We start from the raw sequence: 21,030 nt of genomic DNA, 5'->3' as shown, positions 1-21,030 counted from the left end.
ATATTACTGTTCTATTGTTTTGATCAAATAAATGCAGCCTTGGTGAGTATAAGAGACTTCAGTTTTACAGTTCGAACTTTTCAACAGCAGAGTAGGATATGTATATACTGTAAGAGTCAAAGCAAATCAATTACTCAATTAATTATTTGTAATATTACATTTTAATTCAGAAAACAAAGAAAAAAAATGTGAGTATCCTGAAAAATACGGCATGATAAAACATGCTTCTAACTCACTACCTCTTGACATTCACAATTACTAAATTTGTCATGAGAGATCAATGAACAAATGAATCCCACTAACTCACCAGCCAACTAACTAACATTACAGACATTCTTAAACTGTGTTGATAAATTTAACCCTTAAAACCAAATTGACCCAACATAACAAAATCACATCCCCAGAGTCACATTTTCTATTTGAAACTGAGCCAGAATGAAAATATTTGGTGACAATGAAAGCATTGTAGAGTACTAGTTCAAATTCCGACTAAACAGTCTAAACCAGAGCAAAATCACAAGCAACAGAACAGAAGGGTTAAGGTTTTACACGTTAACCATTGGAGTCCTCCTCTCACCTACCTATATTTCATGCCAGTTCTCAAGCAGTGGTCACCAGAAGAGTGCATGTTCTGCACAGACAGTTGTCCCAGGCTGCGGGCCACCATCGCCACGGCACGGAACTTGCTTTTGGTCCCCAAACTCGGGCTGTTGGTGTTCTGCCGGTTCAGTCGATCCTCGGTGCTGCGGCTAACACCTCGGTGGTCCGTGCACACGAATGACACCTGCATGCTGACGGCGAGCTCCCGCAGACAGACTTACCACAGTGAGGATGCTGATGCTACGAAGAGAAACCAGTCCTAAAATCTCCCAGGAGGCACCAAGCTGTTACCTCAACGACTAAAGTTTCTTCTTCACAAGAACAATGAGATGAAAAGGTCACTTTTCCCAAAACCTGAAGAAAATGCCGTTAAAAAGGTAAAAATGGATGTGGCAGGTGTCAAAAAAGGTGAGTGCAACACTGTTTTAACCACAAGTGCAGTTATTGCTTTGAAGTGCTGCCAGAGTGTATCTGTCCATGTGGTGTCTGTGTGTGTAAAACGTGTTTAAATAAGTGTCTCAATGCATGGTTTGCTAGTCTCTGTGAGAGTGAATTCCTGCACTCTGGCTCCAGGGCGGCAGCAGCCTGTGAAGCGATGAACTCTGGGCACCAATCACATCAACACACAGAACAGGGGAGAAATCCCACATCCATCCACGTCACACTGCAGCACATCAAGCACACACTTATCTGCTTTTCTCTGTCTGCACTGCAAGTGAAGTTCCTTCTCTTCCCCCCACCACTTTCTTCAGTTGATTCTTGTCCGCCCAAACTGTCTATTCCTAACGTTAACTGACACTGAATTTTCATACCCCGGCTTCTGGTTTAGATCATCTTCCAGTAATGTGTGCTGAGTACATAAAACAGCATAGTATGAGGAGTGTGCAAACAAACATGAGAGAGACCGAGAGAAAGAGAGAGAGAACACTAGAGAGAAAGTGGGAAGGTCTAATCTCACGCTATGTTAGATCAGCTCGTACCTGATATTCCACACTGCCTACGCATGACAGAATGTCCAAGGACAAACACAATTCTGGCTTGAGACCGTCACATGTTAAAAGAGTTGCTAAAATTGCAGATGTAGCCTCCTCGTATTAGGCTATTTATTTCTACTTGTTCTTATATTCTCACATGAGTAGACTTTAGTGACTTCAGTGCACATGACAGCTGCAGCTCTATGGGCATAGGAATGTAGTAATGTCTATAATGCAGTCTGACCAACCATTAATATTCATGAAAATAACTGATTATGCAGAATGCAGTTTGTCCAGTAGCCTTCATTTCTGATGACTTCTCTTGCAGATGCCATACATTTCATTCAAGAATTTTATTCTCATGAACAAGTCATATTCTTGACTAAACAATGACTAACTTTTTTGGATAATATAGACTACAGACAGACGACAGACCATCCTTTTGGAATCATTTTATTACCCACTGATTACAATGCTACAAATAAAAATGCTATATTTAAGTATAGATAGATAGAAATATATACTATAGAATATATAACTATAGAATGATATATATAGAAGTACGGAATGATGTAGAACGATATGAATAGAACTGTAGAATGATTGATAGAAAGATATGTTGATATACAGATATAATGACAGATATAGATATGCACACATACATATACACAGTATACATGTATATGTATACATTATGTATGTAGAAAAACAGACAGATATATATATATATATATATATATATAAATAAGAGAGAGAGAGAGAGAGAGAGAGAACAAATAGAACAATAGAACGATAGAAAAATGAAATGATAGATAGAATCATCAAGAGAGAGACAGACGGATAGACAGCTAGATAGATAGAACAATAGAACGAACAAACAATAGAACAAACACAAGAACGATAGAAAGAACAATAGACAGATCAAATCATTGAACGATAGACAGACAGACAGAATGAATGATAGGACGGACGATAGACAGATATATATATATAAATAGAATAACAGAAAGATAGATCGATCGATAGAACGATAGATAGATAAAATGATAGATCGATCGATAGATAGATAGAATCATCAAACTACAGACTGACACTGCATATGAAACCCATTGATGTTTATTAATTACGAAAACTATAGAGGAGAGTGTCTTTTAAATGTTGCATGACACTAGTAGCAGGAGGACAAAATTAAAATTAGCAAAAGTAAAAATTATTGCCTGGGATTTTGCCATAGTTGAACAAATTAAATTTCTGCATAACTCTACAAAGTATTTGCAGAAAAATGCAAATCATAAGACACAGCTGTAAGTCAGATATCAGAGGGTAAACCAAAGAATAGCACAAAGTACAATTCTGTAGTCTAAGCTAACAGTCGTGGTCCTTAGCGTGATTGCGTGCGTGTCTTTGAACGCGCGTACGAGTGAACGTCCCACAGACCATAAACAGTGAGATGAGCTCTCTTATAATCTGACACACAAATGACACATGCTATTCCCGCATCTATAGCACATTACTGAGCCTAAGGCATGCTGCCTAAAGGATCTCATGAAACCACTGAGTGACGGAGCGACTACCCGGTTTTCATGCACTCGGGATTAGAGGAATGTGTGTCATCCCACCTCTAGATGAAAGGAAGTAGACAGATGGCTTAAGTGTACAGAGCTTCCTGAATGGCACTTTGACATTCGCTAGCCTCAGGACAAAGACTCTGCCAGCAGGCTTGAGCGAAGCAGCGGTCCATTTATATCAGACAGGATACTGAACTCTGACATCTTTCATCATGCTGTATCTAGAGACAGTGAACTGACAGGAAATTAAGGCTTGAGATGAGATAAGAAACTCTGTGTCTTTAGATATGTTAGCTTCACCCGCTGGCAAACCAGAGTCTGCAACTGCACATGAAGCTGTTAGATCCAGAATCACAGGAACATGCTAACATGATACACTGAAATATTGTGAAAATATTAATGGCAATGTTAGCCTAAGCTGACATGGCCTATAGAGCACACATAAATAAAGACCAACATTTTTTATATATAATGCTAAAAGAAAGACTGCAATACTTGCGCTGAAGAGATGGATTATGTATTCGACTCATAGCACAACATCAACACAAACAGAGAAGCATCTGAGGTGAACGAATAGCTGTAATGCAATCAGAGCTCATGAGTTGGTGGCTCTTCAATGGGGTTCTTCATAGTGTTGATATTGTCAATGAAAATGTTTGGTAGTTGCGTAGACTGTCAATGGAGGGACAGAAAACTCACTGATTTCATTAAAAATACCTCCACTTGTGTTCTGAAGTTGAATGAGTCTTATGGGTTTGGAACGACATGAGGGCGAGGAAACTATGACAGAATTTTCATTTTTTAGCGAACTAACCATTTAATATTTATATAATTTTTAAAAACATAAAATGTTTTGAATATTGGGTTCAATTTCACATTTTCTTGTCAAATATTTTTTTAACTGTAAAAATGAACACTAGCACACTACACCACTACTGCTCTGGGCATATACTGAATGATGCTACTGTTCCCTAAAAAAAACAATGTTAAGCTCTAAGGTGTTCCAGGAGTGCTGCAATGTGATCTTCCTGGAAAAGAGTCCGCTTACTGTGAATAAACAAGGGGGTAAGAACAATGTTACAGTTTATCATGGTCACGAATGTATTTGTGTCATTGTGTCCCTGTGCAGGGATTAACCCTGAAGTTACAAGTTGTACACATAACAGGCCACTGCAATCCTCACGAGCACCTGTTAGCCTCCTGCCAGTCCGATACACCATTGTAAATCAAATCTGTTGTCACTGCTAGTAGTTTTCAGTGTTAGATTTACAGATGAGTTTTAAATATCACTGCAGCTGGGTGCACAAGCAGTAATTGAATTATCATTACTGAATGGAAACCAGAGCTGCAGCCTATTATGTGTCAAAAGGTTGAGTATGTGGCTGTAGTGTTACAGCAGGAGAGATGTGACCTTTCTAAGGAGAGAGATGGGATGTGTAAAGTGTACTTAAGAAAGAAAGAGAAGGTATGTTTGGCTCTGTGTTATGGGTGCTTGTTTTAGTAGGGGCATTTGCATTGCCTAGAAAGGCGGACAGTCTGGAGGCGAGTCATGACCCAAAACCCTCTAAAAATTACAGATGGAGAAAAAAATATTAGAGATAAAACATAAATAGGCTTTCTTCACTAAATGTAGTGCTTTCACACTAAAAACCTTGGCACAAGCATGAGAAATTAGATGAAAGACTGCATAGTAACTAAGTATAAACAGTGTGAACAGAAAATGACTTCATCGTGAAACATGAAAAAAATGGTGAGATTCTCCTTCACTGTCATTTGGGAGTTTGGCTGGGGTCATAGGTCTCTGAAAGCAATAATCTCCCATTCTTCGTTTGATTTAACCTTCTGGCACTTCAAACATCTCTACTCCATTTAAACTGTCAAGCTCTCCCTCCTTTTTCCTTTGATTAGAAGCCTAACTCCACACTTATCCACAGTCAATTAAGCTCTGGAAAATCCTCCAGAGCCGTTCAATCATCTCCCACCTCACAGCAGAGCTCAGTCTCTCCACAGTGAGCTTCACCGCAGGGCTTCTCATCAGAAGTACACGCATACACACAAACATTATTTCTCAGAGCACAAACAACTCTAGCATTCACATTAGATTCACAACTTTGTGGATTAAACGAGTAGTTAAACCAAAAAAACAACAAAACTTTATTAGTATTTACTCATGTTGTTCCAACCAAAAAATAGGAGCGATTATTCAGTGATGGCTGACCATAAACTGTAGACTGACAATTTTAAGCGTAAGCACACTATTCACACTACTTAAAATGGCATAGAATAGTGCACAAGTATGCAAATAGGATGCATCTATGGTGTACGATATAGTCTCCGGACTCACAACGTCCTGGACACCAATATTTTAACGATTCCGAAAGATGAATCACTGTCTGGACAACTGATATTTCGCTATGGACAACGGTTAGGCTCATGATTCTATATAGGCTAAGTAATATGCCAATCATATGTCTTCAGAAGAGTTAGAATCTGCTTGTTAAGTGTTTCTGGGTCCAAGTGCTCCATCAGATCCTAAAAGCAAACAACAAACTGTGCTAATATACGCTATATTATGAGCACTTGTTGTTTGCTTTTGGGATAAGCTAGCGGCATACTAACTTAATGCTTTTTGGTCTTTGTATGTGAAGATCTGCGCAAGAATTGCTAAAATAAATCTAATTTTGTGCTTCACAGTATAGGTGTTTATAACCATAAAATATACACTGAACAAAATTATAAACGCAAAACTTTTGTTTTTGCCCCTATTCTATGTACACAAAAAGCCTTCTCTCAAATATTTTCACAAATCTGTCAAAATCTGTGTTAGTGAGCACTTTTCCAATGCCATATCAAGACGCTGATTAGACAGTATGATTATTGCACAGGTGTGCCTTAGGCTGGCCACAATAAAAGGCCACTCTAAAATGTGCAGTTTTATCACACAGCACAATGCCACAGATGTTGCAAGTTTTTATGGAGCATGCAATTGGCATGCTGACTGCAGGAATGTCCACCAGACCTGTTGCCGATGAATTGAATGTTCAGTTCTCTACTATAAGCCGTCTCCAAAGGCGTTTCAGAGAATTTGGCAGTACATCCAACCGGCCTCACACCCTCAGAACACGTGTAACCACACCAGCCCAGGACCTCCACATCCAGCATCTTCACCTCCAAGATCGTCTGAGACCAGCCACCCGGACAGCTGCTGCAACAATCAGTTTGCATAACCAAAGAATTTCTGCACAAATTGTCAGAAACCATCTCAAGGAAGCTCGTCTGCATGCTCGTCGTCCTAATCAGGGTCTCGACCTGACTGCAGTTCGTCGTCGTAACCGACTTGAGTGGGCAAATGCTCACATTCGATGGTAGGGCTGGGTAAAAATATCGATTCATCAATGCATTGCAATTATTTGTTTCTCAATTCAATATCGATTCATCAAATCCTATGAATCGATTCAGCCCACCAGCCAGTGGCGGCGCTGTGGGCAACACTCTAGTGAGAGCGTTCAGCATTGTACAAGCTTTTACTGTCAATGTGTACAATACGCGCTTTACCAAAACAGCAAGATGACCCACAGTAGCTGCACTCCGTTCAAGCCTGCACCACCAACCAGGGACGTCGTTAGGCCTATTTTAGGGGGGCTGAAGCTACCCCAAAATGTTCCTAAGCCCCCCTAAATGATAATAAGAACAACAATAAGTCTCAAGGAGTCTCCCGCATATTGATAGCGGCTCCCTGATGTCGGCAAATTAGTTAAAATCTCCCGGAATCTACAGCTCACGAGCTCCAAACCGCGTACGTAGCGCGTGCACAGCAGAGAGGGAGAGAGAGAGTCCTAGCGTGTGTGTTTAAATGTGCGTGCGTGTGCCTCACGAAGCGCAATCTTTTTTATGAGTAGGCACATTTTGTGCTTCTGTTTACATTTCTTTTATAACTTGAATATATAGGAAGACAGAAATATACTTTCTACTAACAGTTTCATGCACTTTAGAGGTGTTAATAAAGCACCTGTTTGTTACAGTTGTGGTTTGTATCCAACACATTTACAATATTGTACAGTTTGTTCTGCTAAATAAACCATGACAGCTGGTGGTCAATTTGTTCTTAAACATTGGTAATACTGCACACATTATTTAAAAATATACTCAGGTACTTATTTACTTGTGTATTTACTTATTATTGAATCGATATCGAAGCTAATAAATCAATATCGAATTGAATTGAAATCAATATCGAATTGAATCGGAATCGAAGCCTCAAGAATCAAAATCGAATCGAATTGTGAAATTCCTAACAATACCCAGCCCTATTCGATGGCGTCTTGGAGAGGTGTTCTCTTCACGGATGAATCCCGGTTTTCACTGTACAGGGCAGATGTCAGACAGCGTGTATGACGTCGTGTGGTGAGCGGTTTGCTGATGTCAACGTTGTGGATCATGGTGTCCCACGGTGGCGGTGGGGTTGTGGTATGGGCAGGCGTATGTTATGGACTACGAACACAGGAGCATTTTATTGATGGCATTTTGAATGCACAGAGATACCGTGACGAGATCCTAAGGCCCATTGTTGTGCCATTCATCCACGACCATCACCTCATTGTTGCAGCATGATAATGCACGGCCCCATGTTGCAAGGTTCTGTACACAATTCCTGGAAGCCGAAAACAAACATCCTAGTTCTTGCATGGCCAGCATACTCACCGAACATGTCACCCATTGAGCATGTTTGGGATGCTCTGGATGGGCGTAAACGACAACGTGTTCCAGGTCCTGCCATGATCCAGCAACTTCTCACTGCCATTGAAGAGGAGTGGACCAACATTCCACAGGCCACAATCAACAACCTGATCAACTTTGCGAAAGAGATGTGTTGCACTGCGTGAGGCAAATGGGGATCACACAAGATAATTACTGGTTTTCGGACAAGTGGGGGGAAAAACAAAAGTGTTGCGTTTATTATTTTGTTCAGTATATATATATATATTTGGATGAGCTACCTGTCCCTTAGCACAATCAGTGATAAATGTGTCTTCAGATCAGTTAAGAGGTTCATAGAGTACACAAAACCTTTACCAGCTCTTTGTAAGACAGAATTTATGAGTGCCTGCACATTATTGTGGCAGTTAAATGGATAGTTCAACCAAAAATGAACATTCTGTCATAATATACTCACCCTAATGGTGTTCCAAACCTATATCAGTTTCTTTGTTCTGTTGAACACAAAATAAGCTTTTTTAAATAATGTTGGTAACCAGTCAGTTGTGTTGGTAGCCATTGACTTCCATAGTATTTTACCCAGCCATTATGGAAGTTAATGGCTACTGTGTCCACTGTTTGGTTACCAAATGAGTATATGTTGACAGAATTTTCATTTTTGTGCGAACTATCCCTATAATGCTTTGAATTACCCAGGAGCTGAGAGCTCTCAAGCCCTGAGAACAGGAGAATAGAACAAATGAGCGCGCCAACTCATTCTGCTTAAGGCTTCTCAGCGGGAATCAACCGAGAACTTTATCAGATCAGTGGTGATGACTCAAACACACAGAAAAATGTTTTTATGTGCTCAAATTAACAGAGATCACATAAAATATTAATACTTTTAAAACAAACCAATGAAAGCAAAAAGGCACCTAAAAATCACTCTCCTTTATACAGTCATATAAATTGTAACCTTAAATCTTTAAATTGATTTAAAAAAAGTTCCTGTACATACAGTATAATGCGTCAACTTCTTTTAAAATGAGGAAAACAAGGATGTATTCATAAAGTCGCTTCTCATGCATATTTAAAACTTGTTCTGTCAGAGCCCTGGAGGTTACTGTAAAAGACTTAACATATCCTAAAGCTCTGCAATCCTGATGACATTAAAAATAATTAAGTGCACACACAAACACGCACAGGCTTCTCAGAAAATGTGCCTGCCAATATAGTGCGCAACTCAGTACGAAATCCATAAAGAAATATATTTAATATAAGCTGTCTTTTTACATAAGCTACATCTCATTAGACAGTAACATCCCCACTACTCACTAAGATGAAGACTTCTAATGCAAAATCGAACTCTGTGTAGCAGAGAGATGCTTTGCCTCTCAATGTCAACCGTGTGGCTACATACTAGAGCTGTCATGAGCGTTTCAGAGATTATAGGTGGAACAAACTTATTTATTTGAGTCACGTGGACTGACAAGCGTAGAAAAGGGGAAAATGTAAATCCCACTTGATTTTATAAAAAAGTAGTATTTGATGTGTGAGAGCCTGAGCAGGTAATAACACAGTCACACCAGGTGGACAGCATTGCAATTACTGCAGCAAAACACTGATAGCAATTACAGCTACACACAGAACCAGCTGCTGCAATTCAGTGGTGCTGAGCTGGCCTGCAAAGCAAGGAAAATGAAGAGTGTAATGATCAACAGATTAAAATGATCATGTTGCAGAAAACTGCAGTTCCATAAGCTTTTTTCCCAATAATGATGCACACAAAAGCGCAATCACAGCTCCTTAGGAATAAATAGGTGTGCAGACGTTGTGAATCTGTCCTGGTTCAATAGTCTTTACATACAAGTACTGTATATGTTCAGATGGTGCATTAAGAGAGGTGTAAAAGTCAGAGCATATTGAAAATATCAATTTTATTATGTGAAACAGTGGTTCTTAACTTATTTTACTTTAAGGCCCCCCTTTGTCCATTCTGTGCAAGAAGTTTCAATGTAAATACGGGAAAAATTATATGAGTATAAAAACAAATGAGTATAAATTATTTATATTATGAGGATAAAAACAAAACAGAAATTTTGTAATGCCTAATTTTTACAAAATAAAAGTAATACATTTTTCATTGTTTCGTATGTGAAAGTCTTTATGTATTTATTTATTTAGCAAACGTCACCTTAACAGTTTTTTTTTTATTTTTTATAAATTTGATAATAGTAAGATAGAAGCATTTTGATTAGTGATGGCAGATTTTTCGACCATACTGTATTTATAGAGAGGCAAACTTCTGAAAGACCAATTCCCGACATTTAGGGAAAGATTGCTAGGATCTGCACAAACTCAACCCCACAAAAGTTCTATTATAGTTATAAGGATGAAATGCTGGGTCTCCCGTTTCAAGCTTATGCTGCATGAGCAGCTTAATTCACTGCTACAGCGCCTGCGGTTCTCACAGATTGCTCCATCGCTCCATCTTCCAGACGCTCTCAAAAAAAGCTAACTGCACTTTCTTTAAATTTGAATTCATACAGCCTGGCCTTTTACTGGGCAAAGCTGGAGGGGACAGCCAGTCAAACAGAGTATATAATATAATAGATCAATGTTTAGATATGAGGTATGGGTAACATCTACAGTGTTATTAAAGATGTAATTACAACAATTTATGACAGAATACATAATTACATTTTTGAATATATTGATATAATTTTTTCAATATAAGTAAATACATGTATGTACACAATAAGTGAAAATGGTTAATTTAAAATCTTAGTGCATAGTAGTTAGACACTTCATATAAAGTAGACATATCAAATATAAAGTAGACATATCACTCTTCATATCAAATGCAGAGTGTTTTATGCAGAAAACACTTTTCAAAAAGCTTTAAAAGAATAAAACAGTGCCTTAAAAAAGGGAAATAAATAAATAAACGACCTTAATAAGAATCCATGCTTCACCTTCAACAGACAGGAGATATCAATTGAAGACAAAAGCTAACTTTCATATAAAGGGAAGACTAAATGTGATGGCATCCATTCTATTCATGCAGTTTTATAGCACCGTCTAATCTAGGCCCAGTGAACCTGGTCTAATGGGTCTGTCTTTATCTCAGTATCGGCCTGCAGAAAGCCCTTTTTCCAGAATATGATTATCCCAATTAGTCTGAGATTTTGCCAGACTGCAGGATGTGTTAATGCATTTATTCTCCTCTACTATTGCTTCTTTCTTCCCCTCTACTATTGCTTCTTTCTTCCATTGAAGTATAAGATGCTTTTTGGATCATTCTCAAATGTGGTTAATGCAGCTCGAGTGCTGCTGCATTAAAACAAGAGAGAACATAAATAAAATGACACGAAATTCATGTTAATATCAACCCTTGCTGTGTATGTATATGTACATGTATTTATGTATAACCCAGGCTACATTATATAAGTGCATGTTTAATCCAGAGTACATTCCCTAAGGGGAAATGCCACACAAAAAATAAAAGGGAAACACAGAAGGAAAAACAAAGAGACAGAATGAGCGGTGGCCTTTAATTGAAGAGGAAGTAGAGCAGAAAAGAGGCCTATTGCCTCATTAGTTCTGCAGGACAGAGATAGAGAGACAGGGGCTTCAACTCCCTCCTGATCTGCACTTAATTAGATATGAATTATTACTCTTGTATGGTTAAAAGATTACATTCAAGTCCAGGAGTCTTGGGATGACCGCTAAATTGCATTGTGCTATCTGACTACAGTGGGATTCTGGGACAAAGAGTTAATCACGGCAGGACAGAATGTCTTAAATCCATAAAAATGTCATCTCAGTAAGGGTTATAAATAAGTTATTTTATGAAAATTGAACTTGACAAATGTACTCACTAGTCCTGTATTTGACAGACACAGACATGCCGTAGCAGCACGTGTGATGTCAAGATGATGTGCGATTTCTGCCATCTGGTGGACGCAACTGGCACTGCTTGTAGAAAACTAAACTATCCGGACCCAAAATGCACATTTTCCCCATTTGCAGTGGTTTAAAAGAAGCCGTATCAGGGCTCTCAAGTCTCACGCATTGGGCGTGAGACACACGCATTTCAACCCGTTCACACGCTCACATGCCACACCTTGTATTTCTCACGCTGAGGAGTAAGGGAACTTGTCCCGCTATACAATTAATGGACGAGGCGCAGGCAAACGGAGGGAAGTTTCTGCCGAGTTCATAGCATCTTTCTCGAGTTATACAGAGTTAAATCCTAGCTACCAGCCAATCAGAAATTAGAATTAGTTGTTTCCGGGTAAATTATGTGTTCCCGCTGCAAGCACGTTCGTTACTAGACAACACGCGCACACACGGAGTGGAAGTTGAAAGAGCACGATCTGATGAATGCGGTTTGCGGACATCATTTTTTTAAAAAAATTTTTTAGCATTTTGATTTTACGATTCCTGGACGATATCTCTTGCCTGTGATCAAAGACAGTGGGAGCTGATGTTGAGGAGTATAGCCAAATTCGTGTAAAAATATTTTTGATTGCAAAAACTGCTTTTAAAGGGGTCATCGGATGCAAAATACACTTTTATATGGTATTTGCAAATAAATGTGTCTTTGCAGTGTGTGGACACAATCACCATGCAATGAAAGAAATCCATTCACTTTTTTTTAATCCTCAAAAAGCCAAAAAAGTTGTTGCTCATTATCATTTAAAGAGACATGCACCGAAACGGGTCACTGTGAACAGAGCTGTTTTTGAAGAGGTAAAAAGGGTGTTGTTTTACACAACCATTGAGAAATTTTAACCAAAGTATGTTTCAAACTTTACATGAATACCCAAAAGAATCATACCAACTTGTGGAAAATGGGCATCCGATGACCCCTGTAAAGGTGACCGGTTTGGGTCTTGACATACATGCTCAGGGCAAGTTGTTATGACACAATGTTATGTACATTGAGCACTGATGTTCAGTTGGCTTGTTTGGGATCAAATATATTTTTATTTGTCAATAAATTTGTATTTTTTAAATATAACTATTTATTTTATTTGGATGAATTTGTCTTTTTATCAGATTTAACAATTGTTATAATTTCCATTTGTGCTGGTCAATTATGAACAATAGGCAAAATTGAACTGCTAGCAAAAATTGAAGCGAATTTGGTTGGGTCGAGGGACCGCTGCTGCAAATATTTGGGTGGCTCCTCCCCTAAATCTCACTCTAAACTTTTGATAAAACTTGAGAGCCCTGCCGTATATTCTATCCAAATAACATTCAGCAAGGAACAAACTAAATCACACATTTTTTTAAGTAAAATATGATAATTGCTAGTAAAGGGCTTGGGATCGTTTAGACATGACAACACAGAGACTATGTTAATACACAGGCAAATAGGACGGTAAAGGAAGTTGATGATGATGGATTTAGTTATTAAATAGACCAATATAGATGAGTGACCTGAGAGCATGTGGGAGGTAGAAAAATAGACAACTGCTTTCAACAATTCAGCAACAACATGCCAGCCTAAGAATATCAACAGTATTATGAAATAAGATGTCAGCCCTGTAAACGGTGGACATTTTAGTAGGAAGATCATTTGTATTTCTCACTTGTCAAACTATTTGCTCATGATGTGGCATGTGACTAAAAACAGCACGGATTGTGTTAAATGTTACCTTTGCTTTGCCATTTGCATTTTTAAAGCCATTGCCAATGGTTGCCAATTATCCTCTGTAATATAATCATCTGTGCGATGATCCGTCTCTCACACATGTGAACAATCTTTAACCCAAAAGGGAAGAAGACACAGACAGCTGACATTCTACACCCCCTTTATCAAAACATCAACTGTCCCTGATCACAAGTACACACACGTCCTGCCTCTCAAATTTCAAAACCATCCACAAACATCACTGGAAAACACCACAACATCAAATTTACAGGTAAATTAATAATGATTCATGATTGCAGTGTTAACACTTCACAATAAGATTCGATTCATTAACATTAATGGATACATTATGCAATGCAACAGGTATTATTAACTAACATGTACAGCATTTATTTAAGTTTGATCATTTTTATATTTGTAAAATTTTATAAAAAATAATCTATACAATTTTAATATGTATTATGATGCATTCATGTATTATATTATAAACACTGAACAACTTTATTATTAACATTAACAAAGATTTATAAATGCTGTAAAACATTTGACATTGCTTGCAATCAAAACATTGATTGCTCATTTTTAGCTCACGTTAACCATGCATTAACTACTGTAATGTTAATAAATGAACCCCTAACACAGAGTGTTACCAATAACCATAACCAAGATTAATAAATAATGTTGTAAAAATGGTTAGTTCTTTATTCCGAAGATGAATTACCTTATGTTAACGAATTGAACCTTAAAGTCCTCCCACTGCAGCATTAAAACAAGTATGACTATCAATGCGTCACTTACAAAAACACTTTATACTTTAACCTTTAACCATTTAGACCAAGTATCATTTTTGATTGATATATTAATGTCTGATCTGTTGTTGAAGGGACAGTCATGTGAAAAAGACCCAAGCAGCATACCAGCAGGCCACCAGTGCCCTCCCAATGGCTTATAAAAGCAAAGCACTTAAATCCAAGTCACACAGCTGGTGCAGACCCTACTTCAGTCTCTGCTTAACACTTGCTATTCTCTTCGGTGACTTAGATACACACAACACAGGTCACAACAGACTCCATTACACCTCCTAAGTGACAACCAATAGACTAATAGGCCAAGAGGTACTGGCCTTGTTTCACAGACAGGGCTTAGACTAAGCAAGGATTAGGCCTTAGTTCAATTAGGACATTTAAGTAGCTTTTATAAACGTGCCTTAGAAAAAAAAACATTACTGGTGTGCATCTCGAGACAAAACAATGGCACTGACATATTTTAAGATATATCAGTGCAAATTGCTTTCAATTAAAACAGCTCAAACATGCATTTTAGTCTGGGACTAGGCTTAAGCCTTGCCTGTGAAACTGGGGGACTATGTATGCAGTAAGATAACCATGAAGATTGGTGGCAAAATGATGACCAGTTGTAATTGTTAACTAAAACGGTAACACATAACGTTATTGTAAATATAATGCTACTGTTAAATTTAAATGCATTAGATAACATGGACTAAAAATGAAAATTTACTGATACATTATTCAAATTAAAAGATGTATCTATTAATATTATTTAATGAACCTGAGCTAACATCAACTAACAATGAACAGTTGTATTTTTCTTTACTAACAATAAAGGTGCTCTAAGCGATGTCGGGTGACGTCACTTCTTGTTGACATATAAGTATTGTCAAACAAACCGGAGGCTAGCTAGACCCTCCCTCCTCCTCATCCGTGCACTAACCCCCCAAATCCTTCTTGTCAGTTATTGGCTGGTACAGTTTGTTATGTTTCGTGGTGCGGGTTAGCCCAGTTTGTTTTTGTTGTTGTTCGTGGAGCCTGGGGTGTCTGCAGAGACCGCGTTTTTTTACAGTGTGTTCAGGGACAGGCAGCTAGCGGATAGTGAGGAGATGTTTGCTGTATGTGACAAAAATGTTTTGGCCTAAAAAACGTGTGACATCGCTTAGAGCACCTTTAACAAAGATTAATAAATACTGTAACAAACATACTGCTCATAGCTAACGTTAGATAATGCATTAACGAATGTAAATTATTCGGACATTGCGAAGTGTTACCACTAAAACTATTATAAATTAATTCTCAGCATTTACAAAAGCTGAAATAAAATAATATAAATATTAGCTGAAAAACTTGAACAAGTTATTTGACAAGGCAACATAAAAACCGTTGGGGGGGGGGGGGGGCACGTAAGCACGTAAACTGACTGAAAAATAAAAGCTAATTAAAAATACTATTAAGTACTATTATAGTGTATAAAAGATACTAAAATAACACTGGTTGAAACACCAATAACTTATCAATGAAGAAAGCATATCTTTTTAAGTAATTATCAACCCTGATTAATTTGGGAGGCACAATTTTAACCAGCATCAATCAGAGCTAATCATCATTTGTGAAGCTAATCCCAAACTACAACGCAAGACTTGCACCCTCTCTGGCCCTTACCTGTACCTCATGCCAGTCTGGAAGGAGATTGACTCCTGTAGCGACACTCCATTGGTCCTCAGAAAGTCCTCCAGGTTTTTGAGCTGGGCGGCCGCCCGCACCTCTCGCAGACTCCTAATCTCACCCAGTTCCCCCCCACCTTGCCGCAAAGGGTACAGGCCCTGGTCAGACAGGTAGCGGTCGATGTCGCTCCGCATGCTTTCACTGAAAGACAGGGACAGCATCTTGCTGCTGCTAATGCTGCTGCTCCTCCGCACGCTGTTCCCCGGCGGTCCATTCTTGGGGATCTGCAGGGGTTCGGAGGGGACACTGTGTTGGCGACTGAGGCGGCTGCCGGAGTGCCCGACCCGCAACTCAGTCAGACTGCTTCTGTGAGTGCCAAACATGCCCTGCGTCCAGGTAACAGGGTCTCACAGACACAGGATTGAAGCAAGTGGCATGACAGAGACCAGCAGACTGTTGCAGGTCAGAGCCTTCTCTTTAAATAGCGCCCGCCGCCCATGGCAATCAACACCGTACTCAAAAGTCCATGCACTGCATTCAGAGGTCACCCTCCCGGGCCCCTCTTCCCCTGTGGGACTCAAATATGATGACAAATTTAAACCGGCCGATCTTCGTACAATAATTCAGGTGCTCACAAATTGGTACTTTAACTCTTCCATACATGCGTGATCAAGCAACAGATATGAGTGGACATTCAGGCATGCGTGAAGAATGTTTGCGTGAGGCCTGTCGCAGGTGCTATAGAGAACCCGAATGCCAAATCTATCCAGCATCCAGTCTGTTAAATCTGCCTCCTAACGTATGACAGTCAAAAAATAGACTGGCACTGACTCAAACAAAGGCCAGAATCTTAAAAGCATACATGATGTACTTTCCTCTTGTAGTAAAGACAGCACAAACAGAGGCCTGAATATCAAATGCATCAACTTTTGGCACTTTTATGACCCTGGGGTTTATTTTTTTTATTTTTTTTTTTTGCTTTATCAAGATCACATTAAAATGATCATGCCTTAATCGCTTACTTTTTTTATTTACAGATTTTATTTCTTTAGAATTTCTTTAAAACTTAAACTCTGCCATAAAAATATAAATGATTATATATGCTCGATCTATTTTAATATTTATTGTTTGAAAATAATTCATACCAATTTTTAAAAAGTTGAAAATAAATCATTTTAATTGTATTGCTGGCTTTCTGCTGTAGTGTCATTTCCACCACACAGAACAATTTTTGCTTCCATAAATGTAGTAACGTTACTAGTGTACCAAAGACTAGTGTATTGGTGAGAGCATGATTGTGAGAAGACCAAAAAAACGAAACAAAATTCGGTACATTAAAAATGTCAAAGTTATAAAAATAATTTTCTGTCAAACTGTAGTTAGCAAATTTTTCAAACACTTTTCAAAAAGTGTGAAAATATATTTATTTCATTTTGTGTATTTACCCTTTGACTGTCACCCACCCCTTTTTTCGCATAGACATAAAAATCACTATCCAAACTTAAATGGTTGTAATTCAAGAGTGCTTTGGAATATAGACCTTGTTTTAAAGAAGACATTTTCCAGATTATTGTAGAAGTGTAGAAATTATTAAAAATGAAACAGAAATAAAGTTATACAAGTTTGAGTTTATGAACATGTGCAATGTAAAATTATAATTATTAATAATTTATATTATATATATATATATATATATATATATATATATTTTTTTTTTTTTTTTTTTTTTTTTTTTTTACTCTAAAACTGCAAGAAAATGAAAGCCAAAAATCTGAACAAGTTGTGTTCCAAATTTTAGGTTGATATCTCAAAAAATGAGCTTTCAGTAAGATTTTATTCAGGCGCAGTATCAAACTTTTTCACTAGGTGAACACCAGACTCCATTACTGCCTATTTAAGGGCGCCTCCATTTTCATATATGTTTTGAGTTATCTGAACCATGCATTTCCATAATTTTCATACAATTTATGAAGTAGACATCCTATTCAGTGATCTGAACCATGCATTTCCATAATTTTCATACAATTTATGAAGTAGACATCCTATTCAGAAGTAGTATGGGTGGCTTGGCAGTATTTGATTTGAATTCAAGCTCTAATAAATGCATAAAAAGACCACATGTGCGTTATAGCTCGAACAATTCGAGAATCCATAATATTTTTCTTTATATTTAAAACATTTTCAGACCTTGTTTTCTCATAAAATGGAATTGGTGTTATCTTTTGAACTCTTGGCATGAAAACAAACTGAGTTTTCTACCAATCTTTCGTGATTTTTCATGTTTATTGCTATTTCAAAATAAAGGCCTAAATATTCCTAATGAATATGAAATATTCTTGTTCAATTCTTGCAAATTGATAAATTACTGCTCCACTGTAATTTATTTTAGACAACAGCCACCTAATATGAAAACTAGAGATTTTAAGGTTTCAAATGATATATAGTTTGTCAATATTACTTTAGGTTTTTACTAAGATATTATTGTTTTAAATATATCATGGCAAACGTCCCACCTGTTTTAATTATAATTCTATCTATGAAATTAGCTTTAACAAGAAAAAAGCAGTCCGACAGAATGATGTTAAACATTATGTAATTGTTGGAAATGACAATGGTGAAAAAAAAAAAAAAAAAAAATCTCAGAAAAAAAAAAGTCTCATTGTTCGCTGACAAATGTAATAATCTAGAGAGTGCGTTAAAATTGTATTTTAAGATATTTAAAAGTCTCATTGTTCGCTGACAAATGTAATAATCTAGAGAGTGCGTTAAAATTGTATTTTAAGAGATTTAAAATCCATAGGGTCAAAAGTACCAATAGTAGAGGAAACGTCTCGGTTACATATGGTAACCCTCGTTCCTTGAGGGAGGGAACGGAGACGTAGGTCATGACTGACCAATAGGAATCTCGCTAGAGAGGCCAATCTACTTCGAGTGAAACTAAAACAAGCCAATACACATTGGCGTGCAATCATTTGCAACAGCTGTGCAGCCTCGCAGCGCGGGTATTTAACAAGCAGCTGGTGCGATTGCACACTAGTTTTTTGCTGAGGAGCCAAGCCTGAAAAAGCTGGGCGGCAGATGTGGCGACGGGACCTACGTCTCCGTTCCCTCCCTCAGGGAACGAGGGTTACCATATGTAACCGAGACGTTCCCTATCGGTCAGTCACTACAACGTAGGTCATGACTGACCAATAGGAATCCCTACCAAAGCGCCACAGCTGCTGCACCCCATCCAGCGCCCCCATGCAAGCCTCTACACCTTCTTGCCTGGAAGGACGATAGACGGAGGCTTAGACAGAGTGAGTCTGACACTGTTGTTCCGTGATAACCCATACAGTGAGATATTGGATAACACTGGGAAAGCGTGCCCTTTCTGTTTAGGCTGTACTGCATATGAAATAATGGGTGACTTAGCCCAAGGAAAAGACACGGGCTTCCGATAGGAGCAGCCGTGGAATATACACATATGGGATCCCCGTAGGGTCACACATATGGAACCCAGCCCAGATCCGGTTCTCAAGGATTCAGCGGATAAGGGCCTGGCACCGGACACTCCGCCAAGTCCGGGCCGAGGGGTTATGGAGGACTCGACAGGTTTTACTCTGGATCAATAAGGGTGCACAGTAGGGTGCAGCAAGCCGACAGAGCCAGACCTCTCAGTGCTTCTACCCGTCTAGGGTGAGAACACAGGAGGAGACCGGCTCTACGCGTAGGCTATAGTATCTAGCGAACGTGTTAGGTGTCGCCCAGCCCGCAGCTCTACAGATATCTGTTAGCGAGGAGCCACGTGCCAGTGCCCAGGAGGATGCAACGCCTCTCGTGGAGTGTGCATGCAACCTGAGCGGGCAGGGCACGCCTTGTGCTTGGTAAGCCAAGGCGATGGCATCCACTATCCAGTGGGCAATCCTCTGCTTGGAGACAGCCTTTCCCTTCTGCTGGCCTTCGTAACAGACAAAGAGCTGGTCTGAGGTCCTGACGCTTCGAGTTCTGTCCACATACATACGTAGAGCGTGAACGGGACAGAGCAAAGCCAGGGCTGGGTCTGCCTCCTCCAAAGGCAGCGCTTGCAGGTTCACTACCTGGTCGTCGACCGAAAATGCGTGCAGGTCTCCTACCCTCTTGACAGAGGCCAGTGCAACCAGCAGCAAAGTCTTCATGGAAAGAAGCTTTAAGTCTACTGACTGCAGAGGCTCAAAGGGAACATCCTGAAGTGCTCGAAGCACCAGGGAAAGATCCCAAGAGGGTATGGAGGGGGGTCGAGGAGGATTTATTCGTCTCGCCCCCCTAAGAAACCTGACGACCAGGTCATGCTTTCCAACTGCTTTGCCATCTATGTGGTCGTGATAAGCTGAAATAGCGGCAGCATGTACTTTGAGGGTGGAGGGAGACAGTCTACGCTCCAACCCCTGCTGCAAGAAGGAAAGCACAGACCCTATCGGACATCTTCGGGGGTCTTCTCGGCGAGAAGAACACCACTCGACGAACAGGTTCCACTTCAGGGCGTAAACACGTCTTGTGGACCGCGCCCGTGCTGAAGTGATGGTGTTAAGTACCTCAGGGGGTAAGTCACCAAAACCTCCGCGTCCCGTCCAGGGACCAGACATGGAGTTTCCAGAGGTCTGGACGCGGGTGCTATAGGGTGCCCCGTCTCTGAGTCAGAAGGTCCTTCCTCAGAGGAATGGGCCAGGGAGGGACTGTCACAAGGAGCATGAGTTCTGGGAACCAAGTCCGGGTGGGCCAATAGGGAGCCACCAGAAGGACCTGCTCCTCGTCCTCCCTGACTTTACACAGTGTCTGCGCAAGTAGGCTCACTGGGGGAAACGCATATTTGCGAAGGCCCCGGGGCCAGCTGTGTGCCAGTGCGTCCGTGCCGAGTGTTCCCTCGGTCAGGGAGTAAAACAGCTGGCAGTGGGAGGTCTCTGAGGAGGCAAACAGGTCTACCTGAGCCTCCCCGAACTCTCTCCAGATCAGCTGAACCGCCTGGGATTGGAGTCGCCATTCTCCCGGGAGCACAGCTCGTGATAGCTCGTCGGCCAAACGGTTGAGCAAGCCGGGGACATACATGGCTCGAAGCG

At 39.6% G+C, this 21,030-nt stretch overlaps 1 protein-coding gene across 7 annotated transcripts in view; it reads right to left on the bottom strand.

The window, feature by feature from the left end:
- Positions 1-21,030, bottom strand: part of kcnab2b (potassium voltage-gated channel subfamily A regulatory beta subunit 2b) — a 98,275-nt gene that overhangs the window by 41,805 nt on the left and 35,440 nt on the right. For 2 of the 7 annotated variants that reach the window (XM_077214648.1, XM_077214649.1), the window contains exon 1: positions 582-909. The exons of 2 other annotated variants lie outside the window; for them this stretch is intronic. In XM_077214648.1, coding sequence (XP_077070763.1) covers positions 582-790 — 209 coding nt within the window. In that variant the 5' untranslated portion in view covers positions 791-909. Of the gene's footprint in view, positions 1-581; positions 910-15,952; positions 16,714-21,030 lie in introns of those variants that run through there. 3 more of the 7 variants (XM_077214646.1, XM_077214645.1, XM_077214644.1) reach the window with 3 other exon arrangements.

Source organism: Siphateles boraxobius, unplaced genomic scaffold (genome assembly GCF_051911475.1).
Source record: "Siphateles boraxobius isolate OS27281-9 unplaced genomic scaffold, OSU_SipBor_1 68, whole genome shotgun sequence".
Lineage (NCBI taxonomy): Eukaryota > Metazoa > Chordata > Actinopteri > Cypriniformes > Leuciscidae > Siphateles > Siphateles boraxobius.
The sequence above is the reverse complement of the archived record's forward strand: the minus strand, read 5'-3'. Positions and strand labels throughout refer to the sequence as shown.